Below are 18331 nucleotides of genomic sequence, written 5' to 3' on the forward strand. Positions count from 1 at the left end.
TAAATAATCTAGCACTTTGTGGGAAAGATTAAAAAGAATAAGAAAAAGCAAGCCTTCCAAGCCTTCTTGACCTCTTCCATCATATCAGAGGCGTTATCCTCCGAGGTCAGCTCCTTACACTCGAGCACCTCCCAAGAAACCGCAACAGCAGCAGAAGCAACAGAAACCTCAGCCTTCTGCTGCACCAAAGTCTTCTCAGCCTCAAACAGAGCATAACCTCCATCATTCTGCCTCTGTCCTCTCCTCTTCCCATAGGAGGTCGTCTCCATTATTTTTACCATCGATGGGAGACCATTACATCCGACCTATGGGTGCTGTCAATAATCAGGGAAGGATACTCTCTTCATTTCATTCAGATTCCACCAGAGCTTCCTCTAAGAGAGTATCCTTTCAATCCATCCCAGACCACCCTTCTTATTGAGGAAGCTCAAACTCTGCTTCATCTCCGTGCCATCGAGGAAGTTCCCTTGGAACAGCAGAGTAGAGGGGGTTTTACTCACGTTACTTCCTAATTCCGAAGAAGACAGGCGATCTGCAGTCCATACTGGATCTCAGGGCTCTCAACAAATTTTTGGTCACAGAAAAATTTTGCATTTTGTCTATGGCATCCCTTTATCCCCTTCTAGATCAGAACGATTGGTTGTGTTCTCTAGATCTCAAGGAGGTTTACACTCACATCCCCATTCATCCGACCTCCCATCAGTACCTCAGATTTCGGGTGGTGAATCAGCATTTTCAGTACAGAGTGCTATCCTTCGGCCTAGCATCATCTCCAAGAGTGTTCACCAAGTGCCTAGGGATGGTTGCAGCAGCTCTGCAGAACCATGGTCTTCAGATGTTCCCCTACCTGGATGACTGGCTCATCAAAGATTCAACATCTCAGGAGATTATTGTAGCGACCCAACGGACTACATGGTTCCTACAAAGCTTGGGATTCGAAATAAACTTTCCTAAATCCAACCTTCAGCCCTCTCAGAACCTACAGTTCATCGGAGCTGTTCTGGACATTGTCCAACTCAGAGCATTCCTTCCTCAGCAGTGTCTGGATGCTCTCCTTCAACTTTGCCGCAAAGTATCTTCCCTTAACTCAGAGCATTCTTTCCTCAGCAGCGTCTGGATGCTCTCCTTCAACTTTGCCGCAAAGTGTCTTCCCTTTCTTCACTCTCAGCGAGACACATGATGGTACTACTCGATCACATGGCCTTGACTGTTCACATGACTCCTTTTGCCAGACTTCACCTCAGAATTCCTCAGTGGACCCTGGCATCTCAGTGGGAGCATGATTGCGACCCACTCTCAACATATTACAGTCACTCCTTCGTTGAGACAGTCTCTCCACTGGTGGATGCTTTCTTCCAATCTCTCCAGAGGTTTACTGTTTCAGACACCCCCTCATCAGAAGGACCTCATGACAGATTTTTCAACCTATGCTTGGGGTGCTTATCTTGATGGTCTCTGTACTCAAGGCCATTGGTCCAGCATGGATCGTCAGTGTCATCAATCTGTTGCAACTCAAAGCGATCTTCAATGCTCTCAAAGCTTTTCAGCAGCATCTTCACAACCAGGTAGTCCTCATTTGGACAGACAATCAAGTCGCCATGTACTATGTCAACAAGCAGGGAGGAACAGGATCTCTCCCTCTTTGCCAGGAAGCTCTGAAGGTATGGAATTGGGCAATCCTTCACAACACCTTCCTGAAAGCTGTCTACATTCAAGGAGAGAAAAACTGTCTGGTGGACAAATTGAGTTGTCTTCTGCAACCTCACGAATGGACACTCAATTCCTCGCCTCTTCATCACATTTTTTCTCAGTTAGAAACTCCTCAAATAGATCTCTTTGCATCTCCCCACAACCACAAACTGCCTCAGTTCTGCTCCAGTATATACTCTCCTCATCACCTCGAGGCAGATGCTTTCCTTCTGGAATGGACAAATCTGTTCCTGTATGCGTTCCCTCCATTCCCTCTCATTCTCAAGACTCTTGTCAAGCTCAAGAACGATCATGCCACCTTGATTCTAATAGTTCCTTGGTGGCCCAGGCAACCGTGGTTCTCCCTTCTACTTCAGCTTAGCATTAGGGAGCCATACCTTCTACCAGTTTTTCCATCTCTGCTTACACAGAGTCAAGGATCTCTTCTTCATCCTAACCTGCAGTCTCTACACCTGACAGCTTGGTACCTCTCAACATAACTCCTCTTCAGTTTTCTCAATCTGTTCGGGACCTTATAGAGGCTTCCAGAAAGTCTGCCACTAAACAATGCTACCACCAAAAATGGACTAGATTTTCTACGTGGCGCATCTCTCATAACAAGGAGCCTTGAGATACCTCCTTGTCTTCCATCTTGGATTATCTTCTACACTTATCTACCTCAAGTCTACATCGAGTCCATCTTAGTGCAATTGCTGCTTTCCATCAGCCTATTGATGGGAAACCCCTTTCTACTCATCCTGTGGTTTCCAGATTTATGAAAGGACTTTTCAATGTCAAACCTCTCAAACCGCCTCCAGTGGTTTGGGATCTTAATGTTGTTCTTGCTCAATTGATGAAGCCTCCTTTTGAACCAATGGATACGGCTCATCTGAAATATCTCACTTGGAAAGTGGTGTTTTTCATTGCTCTCACATCTGCTCAAAGAGTCAGTGAACTGCAAGCTTTAGTTGCTGATCCACCTTTTACAGTTTTCCATCATGACCTTTTACAGTTTTCCATCATGACATCATGACATTGGTCCTCCGTACTCATCCTAAATTCTTACTTAAAGTGGTTTCAGAATTTCATCTCAACCAATCCATTGTACTTCCAGTATTTTTTCCAAGGCCTCATTCTCATCCTGGAGAAATCAGCTCTTCATACCCTGGACTGTAAGTGTGCTTTGGCCTTCTACTTAGAACGCACCAAATCACACAGATCTGCTCCTCAACTTTTTGTCTCCTTCGATCCAAACAAGTTGGAACACCCGATTTCTAAGCGAACCATCTCCAACTGGATGTCTGCTTGTATCTCTTTCTGCTATGCTCTGGCTGGACTGCATCTACAGAGTCGAGTCACAGCCCACAAAGTCAGAGCCATGACGGCTTCAGTAGCTTTTCTCAGATCCACTCCTATTGAGGAAATTTGCAAACCTGCCACCTGGTCCTCGGTTCATACTTTCACCTCTCATTATTGCCTGGATGTTTTCTCCAGACGGGATGGCCATTTTGGCCAGGTAGTGTTAACAAAATTTATTCTTCTGAATTGCCAACACTCCCACCATCCCATTCTGGTTAGCTTGGAAGTCACCCACATGTGAGAATAGGCTGCCTGCTTGTCCTGGGATAATGCAGTTACTTACCGTAATAGGTGTTATCCAGGGACAGCAGGCAGCTATTCTTACAACTCACCCACCTCCCCTGGTTGGCTTCTCTACTAGCTATCTGAACTGAGGAGACGCGCCCTGTGCTGGGCGGGAAGGCACTCGCGCATGCACGGTGTGGCAAACTCAAAACTTCTGAGTTTCTTCAAGCAAATCTGCTTGCGAGGCTGTCCGCATCTGGGCTCTGTGGATGACGTCACCCACATGTGAGAATAGCTGCCTGCTGTCCCTGAATAACACCTGTCACTGTAAGTAACTGTGGTTACTCCTAAGTCTACCATTTTGCAACCTCAATTGCCCTCTAGTATTGCCATTTTCCCTTTTCTGGAAAGGATTTGTTTCTATAGTAATACCTTTCAAGTATTTAAATGTCTGTATCATATCTCCTTTGTCCCTCAATCTGTTGATAGCTGGAATTGCAAACAGGGTACGGGCAACATGTCATTTTCAGCCATACGTGTGACCTCTGTTGCCAGTAAGTAGCAAGAGATGACTAGAATCCTTTGAGCTCAATATATACGAATCCACTTCCTCAATTACTGAAGTTGTTTCTTGACTCTTGAATAAGTCTCCCCCCCAAAAAAAAAAAAAAAAAATAAAAATCTGCCTCCAGTTCTTGTTGTTTTGGATATTTTGTTGGTAGTTTGGCAATTGGCTATACCTCGACTACAGCATTGTTCTGCCCTTTGACTGTCATCAGATTTAAATGACCCTTCAGCCTTGGATCCAACAATATTGCTGCCAAGAGTGTCTCTCTAACTGTAAAATATCAATCCAGGTGATCTGTAGAATGATTCTTTAAGGATGTTATCCCATGGCTGTCTGAGCTTGCAATCATCAGATGCCAAGATGTCGTTTCAACTGATATTTTTTTTTTTTGGCTACCAGATGCTAGTGAAGGCTTAATATTTGTTGACCCTTCTTTTGTAGCTTTGTCAAATGTCCCAAGGAGTTATCTATTGTACACAACTTGGTCAGGAACTGCTTGTTTGGACCTGATTCAGTGGCAATTGGTTGCAGCTCCTTCATATTCTTTGCCTTAGATTTCAATGTCGGTGGAATGCTGATTTACTAAGCTGACACACACTGCTTGATCATTTTCTTCAGGGAACTGTTGAGTTAGTGAATGTAACCACCTCTTAGCACAACCTATCCAGACCTCATCTCGAACGCGCTAAAGAATACACTTCCTGAAATAAAATAAAAAAAATGACGATTTTAGGATTTTATAGATGGGGGACACCAGAGGAGCACTAGAAAACTCAGGAAACACCTTGAAATTAAGATTAGAAAATCGTTGTTGGAGCCTTTTAGCTCCTCTTTACTCAATACACCAGAGACACAGAGCTGCACCTGCTTTCTAGCCCCCGATGAAGAGCCAGATCAGAATTCACTGCCACACTGCTGGAAATGCTGTCACCAAGCTGAACTTCGAGTTGCCGGTCAGACTCCACTGTCTGACTATGCCTCCACCCCTGTGGACCACTGGATGTGCACGAGGACAGGCAGAGGCACGAAATGCCGCCTGCACCTTGTGGAACACTGCTGAGCCCCCTAAGCATGCTAAACAGTCTGTGCTCAAACCCCCCCCCCCCTGCTTAACAGAGAGTAAGACTAGGTCAGGGATGGCCCTGGGCTCCAAGGAAGACTAAGCAGACTGGCTAGTGGGTACCCCGAAGGGATCGGCCTGTCAGCTACAGGCCGAAGTCTGTGAATTCTCAAACAGGCAGAGCTTCAAGTTCACTTGACTTGCGAAAATACCCGCGACAGGGATGAAACTACTTTGAATTAAAAATAATAAACTGAGGAGAGCAGAACACACACAGCTGCAGTCATGCGTGCAGAAGAAAAGACTGCTAGAGGGCGCTAAACTAGCCTGTGAAGTACACTGGAGGCATAGTGAAAAAGCCAGAGTGGATTTCTTCTGAAGGTCATGCGAGTATGGGGAAATAACCCTATGGTCTAGAATAGGGGTGTCAAAGTCAATCCAGTCGGGTTTTCAGGATTTCCCCAATGAATATGCATGAGATCTGTTTGCATGCACTGCTTTCATTGTATGCTAATAGATCTCATGCATATTCATCGGGGAAATCCTGAAAACCCAACTGGATTGCGGCCCTTGAGGAGGGACTTTTGACACCCCTGGTCTAGAATGTCTCACCTATTGCACTGGAACAATGCATATTGTCTATTGAATTTGTGCTCATATCCAAACATTTAATCTAGTAAATGATGCCAGAAAAAGGTTATCTGGCCCATCCAATTTACTCAGTTATCCTGTTTTTCCTGCCAAGGATACTTTTCTAACTACCAGCCACACAATATGATGACCTGCAAGATTTTGCCTTTTTCAGAACTATCTTGTCACCATCATATGGGAAGCGCCTTTTGTGCTCCAGGTCCATTTTCGCCTTTGACTTGTGTGTCAAAATTACTTTCCTATCAAGCAGCTCATCTCAGTTGGGAACTACTCTCCATTAGAGGGTCGTCTTCATTATACTGGTTAAACAAATTCCTAGTAGAGCATTAAACCCTGCGCCCTCTTTGTGTGTCTCACACTCTCCTCAAGACGATGGGAAAAGCTCTTTGCACAGACTCATTCAACTCTTTCTACCTGTCCCCCCCTCACCTCTCTCGCCACCTTATTTTGGGTCTCCATACCTATATCTGTACTGGTATTCGAAAGCTGTCCACTTGAGTTCTTCTCGTATTACCTTACCATAATTATATTTGACTCTGACCTTGTCATGATCCTATGTTATTTGTACTTGTATCCTCACCTCTCTGGTACGGTCTTCTACTCAACTCCTGCATCGAACTTAAGTGTATTGCGGTGTACAAATAAAAATTTGGTATGTTATATAGGATACCTATTTAGTTCCCTTTAGCCATCCACCTTTCCCATGCTCAACCACTCGATTTTGTAGTGATCTATATAGCAAACAATACTAGTTGTCACTTGCCCAAATTCAGGCTAGCTAAGCCCCCCTTTATAGCCAGACAGATGGATCTGGCTTTTTGAGTGCCCACATCTCACCTAGGACTTCAAGTTAATTATAACCTTGCAACCTGACAGGCAGACCCAGCTACTAGCTTAATTTCCAAATTTGGGCACGGATCCCAGATCCTTGTATAATTAATCAATTAGGTGTTAACGATAAATGATTGGTGTTAAGCACTTAATAGGCAGTAATTACGAGTTATGAACAGATTTGCCCTATTCTATAACAAATTAGGGGTGACTATTTTTACAATTTTTGATGGTGAAACACTTTGTTATATGATTAAACTAGTCTTTTATTTTACTAGGTCACAAATCTGATTGACTGAGAACAGTTGGGATTTTCTACCATAAAAGTGTCAAATCTGTTAAATATGGGTCTCTTTCTTTTTCTCACCAAGCGTATTACCAAACGTATTACCTTTACATATTAGAAAGATTAAGAACTATCAGGAGTTTAAACAGAAGCTTAAGACTTTTTTTCGGAAAATTTGTCTTATTAGAAGAATAATGATTTTATGGTGTTTTATTTTGTTAGCTCTTGAACTATTTGGTGTAATTCGTGCTTATTGTAACTTGGAATGAACTATTTGTGGTTTTTGCAGGCTAAATGCTCTATATAATCAATAATAATAAAATGCTAGAGGCACATGCGCTCTTGAAAATTCATGAGCGCTGGCGCTGTGAGGTGTGCTTCTGTGCCAGTCCTCACAGCGCCTGCGCGTGACTGTGCAGAAGACACCAGCGACTCCTCCTCCCCGCTCCTCTTCAAAGCGGCCTGCCGAGGTTTGCCAGCCGCTGTAGCGAACCTCGCAAGCCGCTCTCCACCTCCGTGCAGAAGAAGGAGTCGCCGTGTCACCTCCCGCCCTCACTCGCCGCTGACGCCACTGATCCTCCTCTTCAGAGCAGCCTGCGATCGTGGCCAGCTTTAAAGAACCTCGCAGGCCGCTCTCCAGCTTCAGTACCATGCTCCCTCTGATGCACGGGATCGCGTCAGAGGGACCGTGCTACCGAGTTGGAGAGCAGCCTGCGAGGTTCGCTAAAGCCGGCCACCATGATCGCAGGCTGCTTTGGTGAAGTGGAGCAGGCCAGAAGACGCCTGGATGTTGGGAGGGTAAGAAGGGAATCAATACCGGGAGCCAGGGGGAAAGGGAAAGGGGGCTGCTTTGGGGGAGGGGTGTGCTGGGGGGAGACAGAAGGGGCCATGGAGAGATAGGGAGAGGGAAAGGGGGCTGCTTTGGGGGGAGGTGTGCTGGGGACAGACCGCTTTGTTCGGGGGGGGGAGACAGAAGAGGGCCATGGAGAGACAGTTAGGGAGAGGGAAAGGGGCCTGCTTTGGGGGGGAGGTGTGTCCTGGGGGCAGACAGCTTTGCTCAGGGGGAGGAGACAGAAGGATACAGACAGCGGCCAAGGAGAGAGAGAGATAAAGAAACACAGACAGACAGACACATCTATTCTAGCACCCGTTAATGTAACGGGCTTAAAAACTAGTATAATATAATATAACATGCAACTCAGAAGAGGGCATGTCCATGGGAGGGGCATGGGCAGGTCAGTGGAGTTCCCAGAAATTAAGGCAAAACACTTTAGAATACCTTTGTTTACATGAGCCTGTACACCGGACTTGAGCCTATACACCAGCTTTTGGCAGGCATAAGTGCTTCTGCCCAAAATTAGGCGCAAGACGCTCACTAAGCTAGTATTTTGTAAAGTGCATACTACACAAAGCACCCTTTACAGAATACAGTCAAACCTTGGTTTGCGAGCATAATTCGTTCCAGAAGCATGCTTGTAATCCAAAGCACTCGTATATCAAAGGGAATTTCCCCATAGGAAATAATGGAAACTCAGACGATTCTTTCCACAACCCAAAAACTTTAATACAAAATACCATACGTGCTTGTATTACAAGACCTCGCTCATTTAGAACAGTCACTATACTCCTGCAGCATCAGAGAGAGAGAGAGAAGAACCATTGGCTCAGTTGTGATGATGTGATGCGTGAATACTGTATGTTCTCGTATTGCAAAACTTTACTTGTTTAGAGCAGTCACTACACTCCCGCAGTGTCAGAGAGAGGAGAACCATCGGCTCAGTTGTGATGTGTGTATACTGTATGTACTTGTAGTGCAAGACATTGCTTGTATAACAAGTTAAAATTTAATAAAATGTTTTGCTTGTCTTGCAAAACACTTGCAAACCAAGTTACTTGCAATCCAAGGTTTTATTGTACTATCGTAGCACAGATCATAATGGTGCATAACTTGTGTATTCTATTTGAACTACTGGCCATGGAACCAGGTGGAACATGTATTACCAGCAGGGATGGTTCTTCTGGAGTTTTAAAATCTGTTCTTTAAACTATATTTACTTTCAGCTCTATGAATATCCTCTTGATTCCAAAACCAAGCAGTTGCCTTTCTTGCGTAACCCTGACATTCTGGTGGGAGAGAATGACCTGACTGCTCTCAGTTACCTCCACGAGCCTGCTGTCTTACATAATCTGAAAGTTCGCTTTTTGGAATCTAATCACATCTATACCTATTGTGGTAAGTGAAGGTAGTTTATTAAAACTTTTGTTTAAAACTGTGGGCTTCAGGCATTGCAGGACTTGATCTATAGGAAAATGACTGTTTTAAGATGGGCTTATGAGAAGAGCTTATAAACTGTGGAGGTTAGCGAGATTGCTCAGAGTGAAAATGGGTTAATTCACTCCGGGTCCATTGCTCTAAAGCAGGGGTGCCCAATATGTCGATCGTGATCGACCGGTAGATCGGGAAGGCAATGCGAGTCGAACGCGGAGCCCATCCCGGGCTCCGTGATAGACTCGTGTCGCTGTCCTGATCTACCGGGCCGATCAGCCTTCCTCTCCCCGACGTCCCCCATTGCTGCCCTGAGCTCTCCCTGCAGAAGCGTCAGCTCAACCAGCATTCCTCTCCCCGATGTTAATTCTGACGTCGGAGAGGAAGTTCTGGGCCAGCCAATTGTTGCCTGACTGGCCTGGAACTTCCTCTCCGACGTCAGAATTGACATTGGGGAACGGAATGCTGGTCAGGGTGATGCTTCTGTAGGGAGAGCTTGGGGAGGCGGTGGCTTAGGGCCTGTTCCCCGATGGCGGCGCAGCAAACCTAGCGGCTTGGGAGAGGGCAGGGAGAAAGAAAGAAAGGGGGCAGGCAGGGAGGCAAAGAAAGAAGGGAAACAGAAAGAAAGGGGGAACAGAGAGACAGAAGGAAAGGGGGCATGGAGAGATAGAGAAAGAAAGAAGAGGCAGGGAGATAGAAAGAAAGAAGGGAGTAGGGAGAAAGAAAGAAAAAGTTGGGGGAGGGAATGAGGTCTGGAGGAGAAAGAGGGGAAGAAATATTGGATGCACAGTCAGAAGAAGAAAGTGCAACCAGAGACTCATGAAATCACCAGACAACAAAGGTAGGAGAAATGATTTTATTTTCAATTTAGTGATCAAAATGTGTCTGTTTTGAGAATTTATATCTGCTGTCTATATTTTGCACTAGGGCTCCCTTTTATTAAACTGCAATAGCGGTTTTTAGAGCAGGGAGCCTATGAGCGTTGAGAGCAGTGCGGGGCATTCAGCGCAGCTCCCTGCGCTAAAAACTGCTATCGCGGTTTAGTAAAAAGGGAGGGGGTATATTTGTCTATTTTTGTATGGTTATTACTGAGGTAACATTGCATAAAGTCATCTGCCTTGACCTCTTTGAAAAAAACCCCGGAATGTGAATAATGATAACATTTTCTCTGCCTTTCTGTGTGCTTTATGGTTTGTTTGTTTTTTTTATTTTGTTGTTGGTAGATCATTTTGACTTGGTCATTTTAAAAGTAGCTTGCAAGCCCAAAAAGTGTGGTCACCCCTGCTCTATAGGGTTTATATCCAGCAGACCTGCAGCATTTCTTTCTTTTTTTTAATTGAAAATATTTCTTACAATGTTACAAAATACAAAGTAAAGAAATGGACATGTAAAAACAAGAAAAGTAAATATACATCTCAAATTGAGAAATAAAGGAAGTCCATCTAGCCCACAAAATGGGTGGAAACCTTCAATTTAAATAGGCAAATATAACTAAGGTAATCAAAAAAGACCTACAGCATTTCTATGTGAGACTGGTTGCAGCATTATCATTGGGGCTAGTTGGAAACAGAAATAAGTACCAATTATGGAAATTTCAATCACCTGACTCTGGCTCCCTAGTCTTCCCAGGCTATAGGAACAGATGGTGGTTAAGAAAAGTTAGCCAAACTTTTGGGGACACACTTTCTACCTCATGGATACACACCAGTGAATCCTGACACACTGGTTAACAACCGCTGGACTATAGGAATAATGCTGATATAACACTTAGGGCTCCTTTGTGTTATAATGTTTTGAGTGTTGTCCTGTAATATATTGGAAGTTTGGAAACTGTTATTCTCCCGTTCTTTGACTTTGATAATATTTTTCAAATTTTTGCAGATTTTTTTTTTTTTTTTAATTAATTTGGGGCCTTTGGGCTCACCTCAGCCTGTTTCAGGCTGTGAGTATCAACCCTTTTTTGGTATTATAGCTACTTGACTTCCCTGGAAAATTGAGTCCTTTGATTTTTGCATTGGCAGTTTTTCCCTCGATGTCTAGGCCTTTCTAATTATTGTAGCTCTTTCCCCTTTTCCTCTCGTTCCAGTTTGTGTGTGTGTTATATTCTGTCTACGTCTCTTACCTTTTATGTTTGTTGAGCCAGTTCCCCCCACCCATTTTTTACTTATTATTGTAAAATTGACATTTTAATTCTTTAAAATTGCTTTGAATTCGGAAAAAGCAGGATATCAAATTTTAATAAACCTTGAAACCTTTCAGTGGCTTCAAGCAGTGCACTCAGTGCAACAGGATCATTTCAGTAATTCATCCACACAATTGGTCTGTCCAGTGCCTAAGTCCTCAACACCGACCTTATTCTTGCCTGCAGTGCTCTAAACTGCAGAAGAGATCACTTATGGCTTGTCAACTCCAATTTGAAAAATTTGGGGGAGAAACTTCAGGAGCATCGAGGATATCCGCTGACTCCAATGCCAAAACCCATAGACCATCTTCAGCGTTGGTACCAGTGCAGGCATCAACACCACATTCAACATCTTCATCGTTGGTGTTGCCTCCATCTGAGGAATTGACTAAAAAGGCTAAGAAGCATGAACGCTCTTCCCCATCTAATCACACTTCGCCATCCTCTCAAGCGTCTACACAATCTACATATCCCAAGTGTCGACGCACTGAGGCAAGGTCACCTTCTCTTCAAATGCTGTCACCTTTGAGGCATGCCTCGTCATCGAGGTCAATAATGCCTCGACACCTGATGCATTCTGTATCATCTGTACCGATGACTACCATGGTACTGTCCATCCTTTCAGGACTAAATACGAGAGTTGATTCAGAGGGAATTGGCTGGTATGTTACAGTCCCATATGGTGCAAGCACCTGCCACGATGAATCAGGTGCCAGCCCAGTCCGAGCAATGATCCAAGTACCATCCAGAGCTAGATCTCAAACTCCATGTCACCAGCGCTCGAAGTCCAGGAGAACTGCATTGTCAGGGTGTCATAGTTCCTCATCTCAATTCAGGTACTCATTTGATCGACATTGCAAAACATCTTGCAGTGACTCTCAATGTTCTCCTCAACATCATACTTGATACTCTTGTGAATGTTCATCTCGACGTGCACCTCAACATCCTTGACATTCTCTATCACCAAGACAACACATCAAGGACTATGACTCAGATTTATCTCACAGTTCTTTCTCTGACTATCCTGACCTTGCTGCTGAAGAATTGTATGGAATTCCATCTCCTCTTCCTCCTTACAGAAGGTCACCTCCTGAGAGTCTCTCCATCACAAAATACATTAGGCAAATGGGACAATCTCTATCAATAAAGATGGAGTTAAGAGTCTGAGCCTAGAGCAGAACTCTTTGATGCTTTAGATTACAAAGAATGGCCAAATGATTATCTAAAACTTCCTTTCCACAATCTCATGAAAGATGCTCTAATTAATTAATTAATTTTTATGTATATACTACTTATAGCTTAAGTGGTTTAATTCAGGTACGCAACCATTTTCCCTATCTGTCCTGGTGGGCTCACATTCTATTTAATGTACCTGGGACAATGAGGGATTAAGTGACCTGCCCAGCGTCACAAGGAGCAGTGTGAGATTTGAACCCACAACCTCAGGGAGCTGAGGCTGTAGCTCTAACCACTGTGCCACACTCTCCCACCTCTTCTAGTTCCAGTGGTTCCATACAAGTTGGACACTTTGTATAGAGTTTAATCCTGCCCAGAATTTGATAAACCCTCAACTCAGCACCAGTCCCTTCTTGTAGAGTCAGCACCGAAAAAGGCCAGCAATTCAAAAACATATGCCAGCATTGCTTTTGGAAGAGAGAGTAGAATCCTAGATAAATTTGGATGTAGGTTTTTCCAAAATACCATGTTGACCAGTAGGATACTTAGTTACAATTTTTTCTTGACATTCTACATGAAGTTTCTCATTCAAAAGTTATCACATTATGAACAGTATATTCCTGAGGACCAATTGAATACTTTTCATCATCTCTCCAGTGATCTGTTAAAAACAAGAAAATACATGGCATGCTCTGTCTTTGATGCCTTTGATGTCACCTAATATGCATCAGCAATCTCTATTGCTTTGAGAAAGACAAGCATGGCTACAGGTGTCTGACCTAGATGCTAACGTTCAAGAGCATTTAGCAAATATACCCCATCTGGGAGATTAATTATTTGGGGATAAAATTGAAGAAGCCACTCAAAAAATAAAGAGGTATGAGGACTCAATGACTACATTATCATCACAGTCTTTGAAACCTTAACTTTTCAAACATTTTTATAATCCTAAATGTTCTTATTATCCCAAATGCATGTTATCTAACACCATCTATATCTTCTAGAGCTCCTGCATAGAGATGCATGAGACAACAAAAGATTCAGAAATCCCAGACTTAAACTCAATGAAAATCTCAGCAGTCATTTTGACTTCATCCAAGAAAGCTTAGCCAGCATCATACAGCCTGTTCCTTAAACTCTCCCTATAGGAGGTTGCCTCACTTACCCGTGTTGGACCCTTATAACAGATCACTGGGTCTTCCAAGCAGAGAGACAGTATTGTGCCCTTTGCCTACAAAAAAGACCTCCAAACCATTCTCCAAGAGAGTCTTTCAACTCCCATCAGACAAACCTCCTTCACCAGGAGCTCTCAGACCTCCTCCAGCTCAACACCATCAAACAAGTACCTCTGCAGGAGAGGAACTGAGGGTTCTACTCCCAAGTATTTCCTCACACCAAAAAAGACTGGAGACTCTGACCAATTCTGGATCTTTGTGCTCTTAACAAATACTTAGTGAAGGAGAAATTTCACATAGTCTCACTGGGAACCTTTTTGCCATTGTTAGAGAAGAATGACTGGCTCTGCTCTCTATATCCCAAAGAAGCCTACACACATATTCCAATCCTATCAGCGCACAGAAAATTTCTACACTTTTGAGTGGAAGCATGCCATTTCCAATACAAAGTACTCCCATTTTGACTGGCTTATGCCACAGAGTATTCATGAAATACTTAGTTGTCATGGCTGCAATCCTTCACTCTTGAGATTTCCATATGTTCCCTTATGTAGATGACTGGTTGATCAAAGCTCCAACACCTCATCAAGCTCACCATGCCATGAATGCAGGGATTCAGCTATTAGAACTTCTGGAATTTGCAATCAACTATTTGAAATTTCATCTACAGACTACTCAAACTCTTGAGTTCATCGGGGCACTTCTAGACATAACTCAAAAACGTGTGCATTTCTACCACACCAGAGACTTGACAATCTGATTTAAATCTGCCAGAGGGTCTCCTCTCCAACACCTCGCAGCATGTCAAATGATGTGTCTTCTAGGTCACATGGCATCTACAGTTCATGTAACTCCATTTGCCCATCTACATCTCAAGGAACCTAGGTGGCCACACACAACCTAATGAACTCAGGCTACTGATCCACTAGCCCACCGACTACAGGTAACCTCAGCATTTTGACAATCCCTTCTTCAGTGGTGGTTATCACTAGCCAGTATAACCAGAGGCCTTCTCTTCCATACTCAGCCACATCAAAAGATATTGACAAAGGATGCTTCCATGCCCGGTTTGGTAATCTACCTCAATGATCTCCATGCTCAAAGAAGCTGTAATCCTCAAGAGAGATCTCTCCATATTGGTCTCCTCAAGCTATGGGCAAGCCAAAATGCTCTGTGCACATTCCAGGATCGCCTCCTCAGTAAAGTAGTACTCATTTGAATGGACAACCAAGTAGCCATGTACTATGAACAAACAAGAAGGCAAAGGGTCTCGCCCGCTTTGCCAAGAAGTGATCAAAATTTGATCCTGGGAGATTCTGTGCAACATATTCCTCAAAGCAGTTTATCTCGCAGGGACAGCAGCCAAGTTGAGCACACTCCTACAACCTCACGAGTGGTCACTCAACCATATTACATCAAATATTTGTAGATTGGAGGTCTCTGGAAGTGGATCTGTTTGCTTCCCCTCACAATCACAAGCTTCAAGTCTTATTTTCCAGAATCTACACTCCCAATTGCTTGGAGTCTGATGCCTTCCTCTTGGACTGGAGAGACAAATTTCTGTATGCTTTCTCTCTAGTACTCTTATTCAAACTTTGCCAAGAACAAGCAACCATGATTCTCATAGCACCCCAGTGGCTATGTCAATCATGGTTTCTACTTTTCATACAATTCAGTGTACAAGATTTCATCACACTTCAAATCTTTCCAACATTGTTTGGAACATTGTCTTCTTCATCCCAATCTACATTCGTTGACTCTCACAGTATGGTATCTTTCTCTCAACAATTAGATATTTTATCACTTTCTGCGCCAGTGTTAGCCATCATTCAAGCTTCTAGAAAACCTTTCACACAACAATGTTATTGCTTTAAGTGGACTCATTTCACAGTCTGGTGTAATCTCAGCTCATTGGATCCAATAACTTGTCCTCTCCCTTCTGTTCTGGACTACCCTCCTGAACCTTTCTAACTCTGGTCTCAAGACTACTTCAGTAAGAGGACTCCTCAGCTTTATTTCAGCTTTTCATACACTTTTGGATAAAAAGCCATTCTCAGTACATCCTCTAGTTTCCAGATTCACGAAAGGTCTTTTTCATACCACACCACCAAACAAGCTCGTCTAGTTACTTGAGATCTTAATGTTGTATTTTCCACTCTGATGAAGCCTCCATTTGAATCACTCTAGACTTCATCTCTCACGTTTGTAACTTGAAAGTCGTGGTATTAATTTGCATCACATTGGCGCATCAAGTCAGTGAACTTCAAGCACTTTTGTCAGATCCACCTTATACAACATTCTACCACAATAGGGTGGCCCTTCGCACGTATCCGAAGCTTCTCCTGAAAGTTGTCTTGGAATTTCATCTCAACCAGGCTATAATTTTTCCCATCGTCTTTCCAAGGCCACATTCACACCCTGGTGAAGCTGCACTCCACACATTGGACTGTAAACAAGCACTTGCTTATTATTTGGATTGGACCAAACCTTGCAGAACTTCCACTCAGCTGTTCCTCTCATTCGACCCTAACAGACTTGGAGCTGTTCATACCAGGCTCCATGGCTGATACCACCCATATGAGAGAATATTTGCCTGCTCTCCTCGGATAACACCTGTTACAGGTAAGTAACTGTGCTTTTCCTCTTGAAGGATAAGGTGGATCATGTGTCCCCTTTTTGCAGTATTTTCAGATAAGACATTTTGGGATGAAACCAGAGAATTTTATGACTATTGTAAGAGCCATGATAACTTGGAAGCTTTTATCTTCATGATTAGTGCTTTGTAAGAAGCTGCTTATAGATTCATTTCCTCATATGGATGCTTGGCAGGATGCCTGGTGTTGATATCTGAGGAACAGTAAAATATATGTATGCTGCTACATTTTTTTCTGAGGGGAGATATGATTGAAGTCTACAAAATCCTGAATGGTGTAGAACGGGTACAAGTGAATTGATTTTTTATGTCATCAAACATTACATAAATTAGGGTATACTTGAAGTTGCAGGGAAATACTTTTAAAACTAATAGGAGGCAGTATGTTTTCACTCGGAGAATAGTTAAGCTCTGGAACGCATTGCCAGAGGATGTGGTAAGAGCAGTTAATGTAGCTGAGTTTAAAAAAGGTTTGGACAAGTTCCTGGAGGAACAGTCCATAGTCTGCAATTAAGACAGACGGGGGAAGCTGCTGCTTGCCCTGGGATTGGTAGTGTGGAAGTTACTACTATTTGGTTTTTTGCCAGGTACTTGTGACCTGAATTGGCCACTGTGGAAACAGGATACTGGACTAGATGGACCACTGGTCTGACCCAGTATGGCTATTCATATGTTCTCCTTGCAGACAGTTACAATAAAAGAGAGTGTGTGGGTTGCACACAGTTCCATTGAAGATCTCAGAAATGATTAGAAGTCATTTTCTCAAATTGCTGGAGATGATGTCCCAAAACTAGTCGACTCGTTCATCAAGAGAAGAAAAAGACCTCAGAACTTTTATGGCTCTATGCCATTTCAACTTTGTACAGCTTCAAGCCATGGGTTATAATCACTGGTCTAAAAAAATCTCATCTTCAAAAGTGGTGAAAGCGTCTTTATTTAAAGAGGAGCTTTTGGGGTTTGAAGCTGTATAAACTTAGCATTGCCCCATGAAAGCTCTCTTTCTTTAGTGTTTGGCTGGTCTGGCTAATATTGCAATATTTTTTCACATTTTCTGCATTGAATTACATTAGGAGGAGGAGCATGCATATGTGCCAGCTCTGTGGATGCTTGAGCACCCCCAATATTGAGCCCTTCCCTAGACAAATTTAAGGAAGTAGCAACTGCCACGCCACCTTGCAAAGCATCCTGTTCTCATAAAATTTCCCCCACAACCACCCTGCAAACTTTTCTTCAACAAAAAATATCCTTCTGCAACCACCCCACCACCTCATAAACTGCCCCAACTTGAAAAACTACTACCACACTGTCATACTGTTTACCACTGTCCTTCTATTCTATACTATACACCATATTTATGCCATGTCCTCCTATTCTATATTATACACCATATTTACCATAGTGTATCTGCTACACACTATTTCTGCCACACTACGATCGCTCATGCCATGTTTTCTGCACAATGTTTTCTGCTCCATGTCTACCATGCTATGTTTTGTCATGCAAACTTGCCTTACCATTTTGTCAAGTCGTGTCATACTATATTAACCAGGCTTTGTAATACTGTCTTTTGCCAAACTATACTCGCGGCAGCCATTCAGGGAGTGGCTAAGGGCCAGGCAGGAGTGCAAAAAGCTCATTCCTGCCTGGTACACCGTTGGGCCGTGAGAACTCGAGTCAGCCATTCTGGGAGGGGCTCAGCGAGGGGCAGGAGCGCGGAAAGCTCGCTTCTGCCTGATACACCACTAAATCACCAGAAATTCAAAAAAGTATGTGGGGGGATGCTGGAGGGAGGTAAAAAAATTGAGAATCCATCGGGACAGGAGACGGGAGGGATCCCTCCTGTCCCGGCCTACCACTGGACCACCAGGTCATACGGCAGGCTCAGTGAAAGCCTGCAAGACATTGAGAGAGAAGGTGGATACGATACAGGGCTTGATTATGCAATCAGGTTTTCTCAAATATGGCCAAGGTCACGTCCCTGCCTTGACTATATATCTAGTTTTTAGACTTTTAGACTTTCAGTCTTTCAGTATGACTTACCTGTACCATAAAATTAAAAAAGAAGTACATGTTTAACTTTTTAAATAAAGAGTTAAAAATTACATTCACATAGAATAAATAAATTAATTTTCAAGAATAAAAATGGAGTGCGAATACAGCTTGCTGAAATTTAGCTAATAGCTTTGAGGTGGTTAAGTATCACTAGAACA

The 18331-nt window shown here is 43.3% G+C and overlaps 1 protein-coding gene across 2 annotated transcripts in view; it reads left to right on the plus strand.

Moving 5' to 3' along the window:
- The window catches only part of MYO5B (myosin VB), a 690137-nt gene that overhangs the window by 210291 nt on the left and 461515 nt on the right, over positions 1 to 18331 (plus strand). For both annotated transcript variants that reach the window (XM_033934618.1, XM_033934625.1), the window contains exon 3: positions 8731 to 8902. In XM_033934618.1, coding sequence (XP_033790509.1) covers positions 8731 to 8902 — 172 coding nt within the window. The remainder of the gene's footprint in view (positions 1 to 8730; positions 8903 to 18331) is intronic.

The sequence above is a fragment of the Geotrypetes seraphini genome, chromosome 1 (genome assembly GCF_902459505.1).
Source record: "Geotrypetes seraphini chromosome 1, aGeoSer1.1, whole genome shotgun sequence".
Classification (NCBI taxonomy): Eukaryota; Metazoa; Chordata; class Amphibia; order Gymnophiona; family Dermophiidae; genus Geotrypetes; species Geotrypetes seraphini.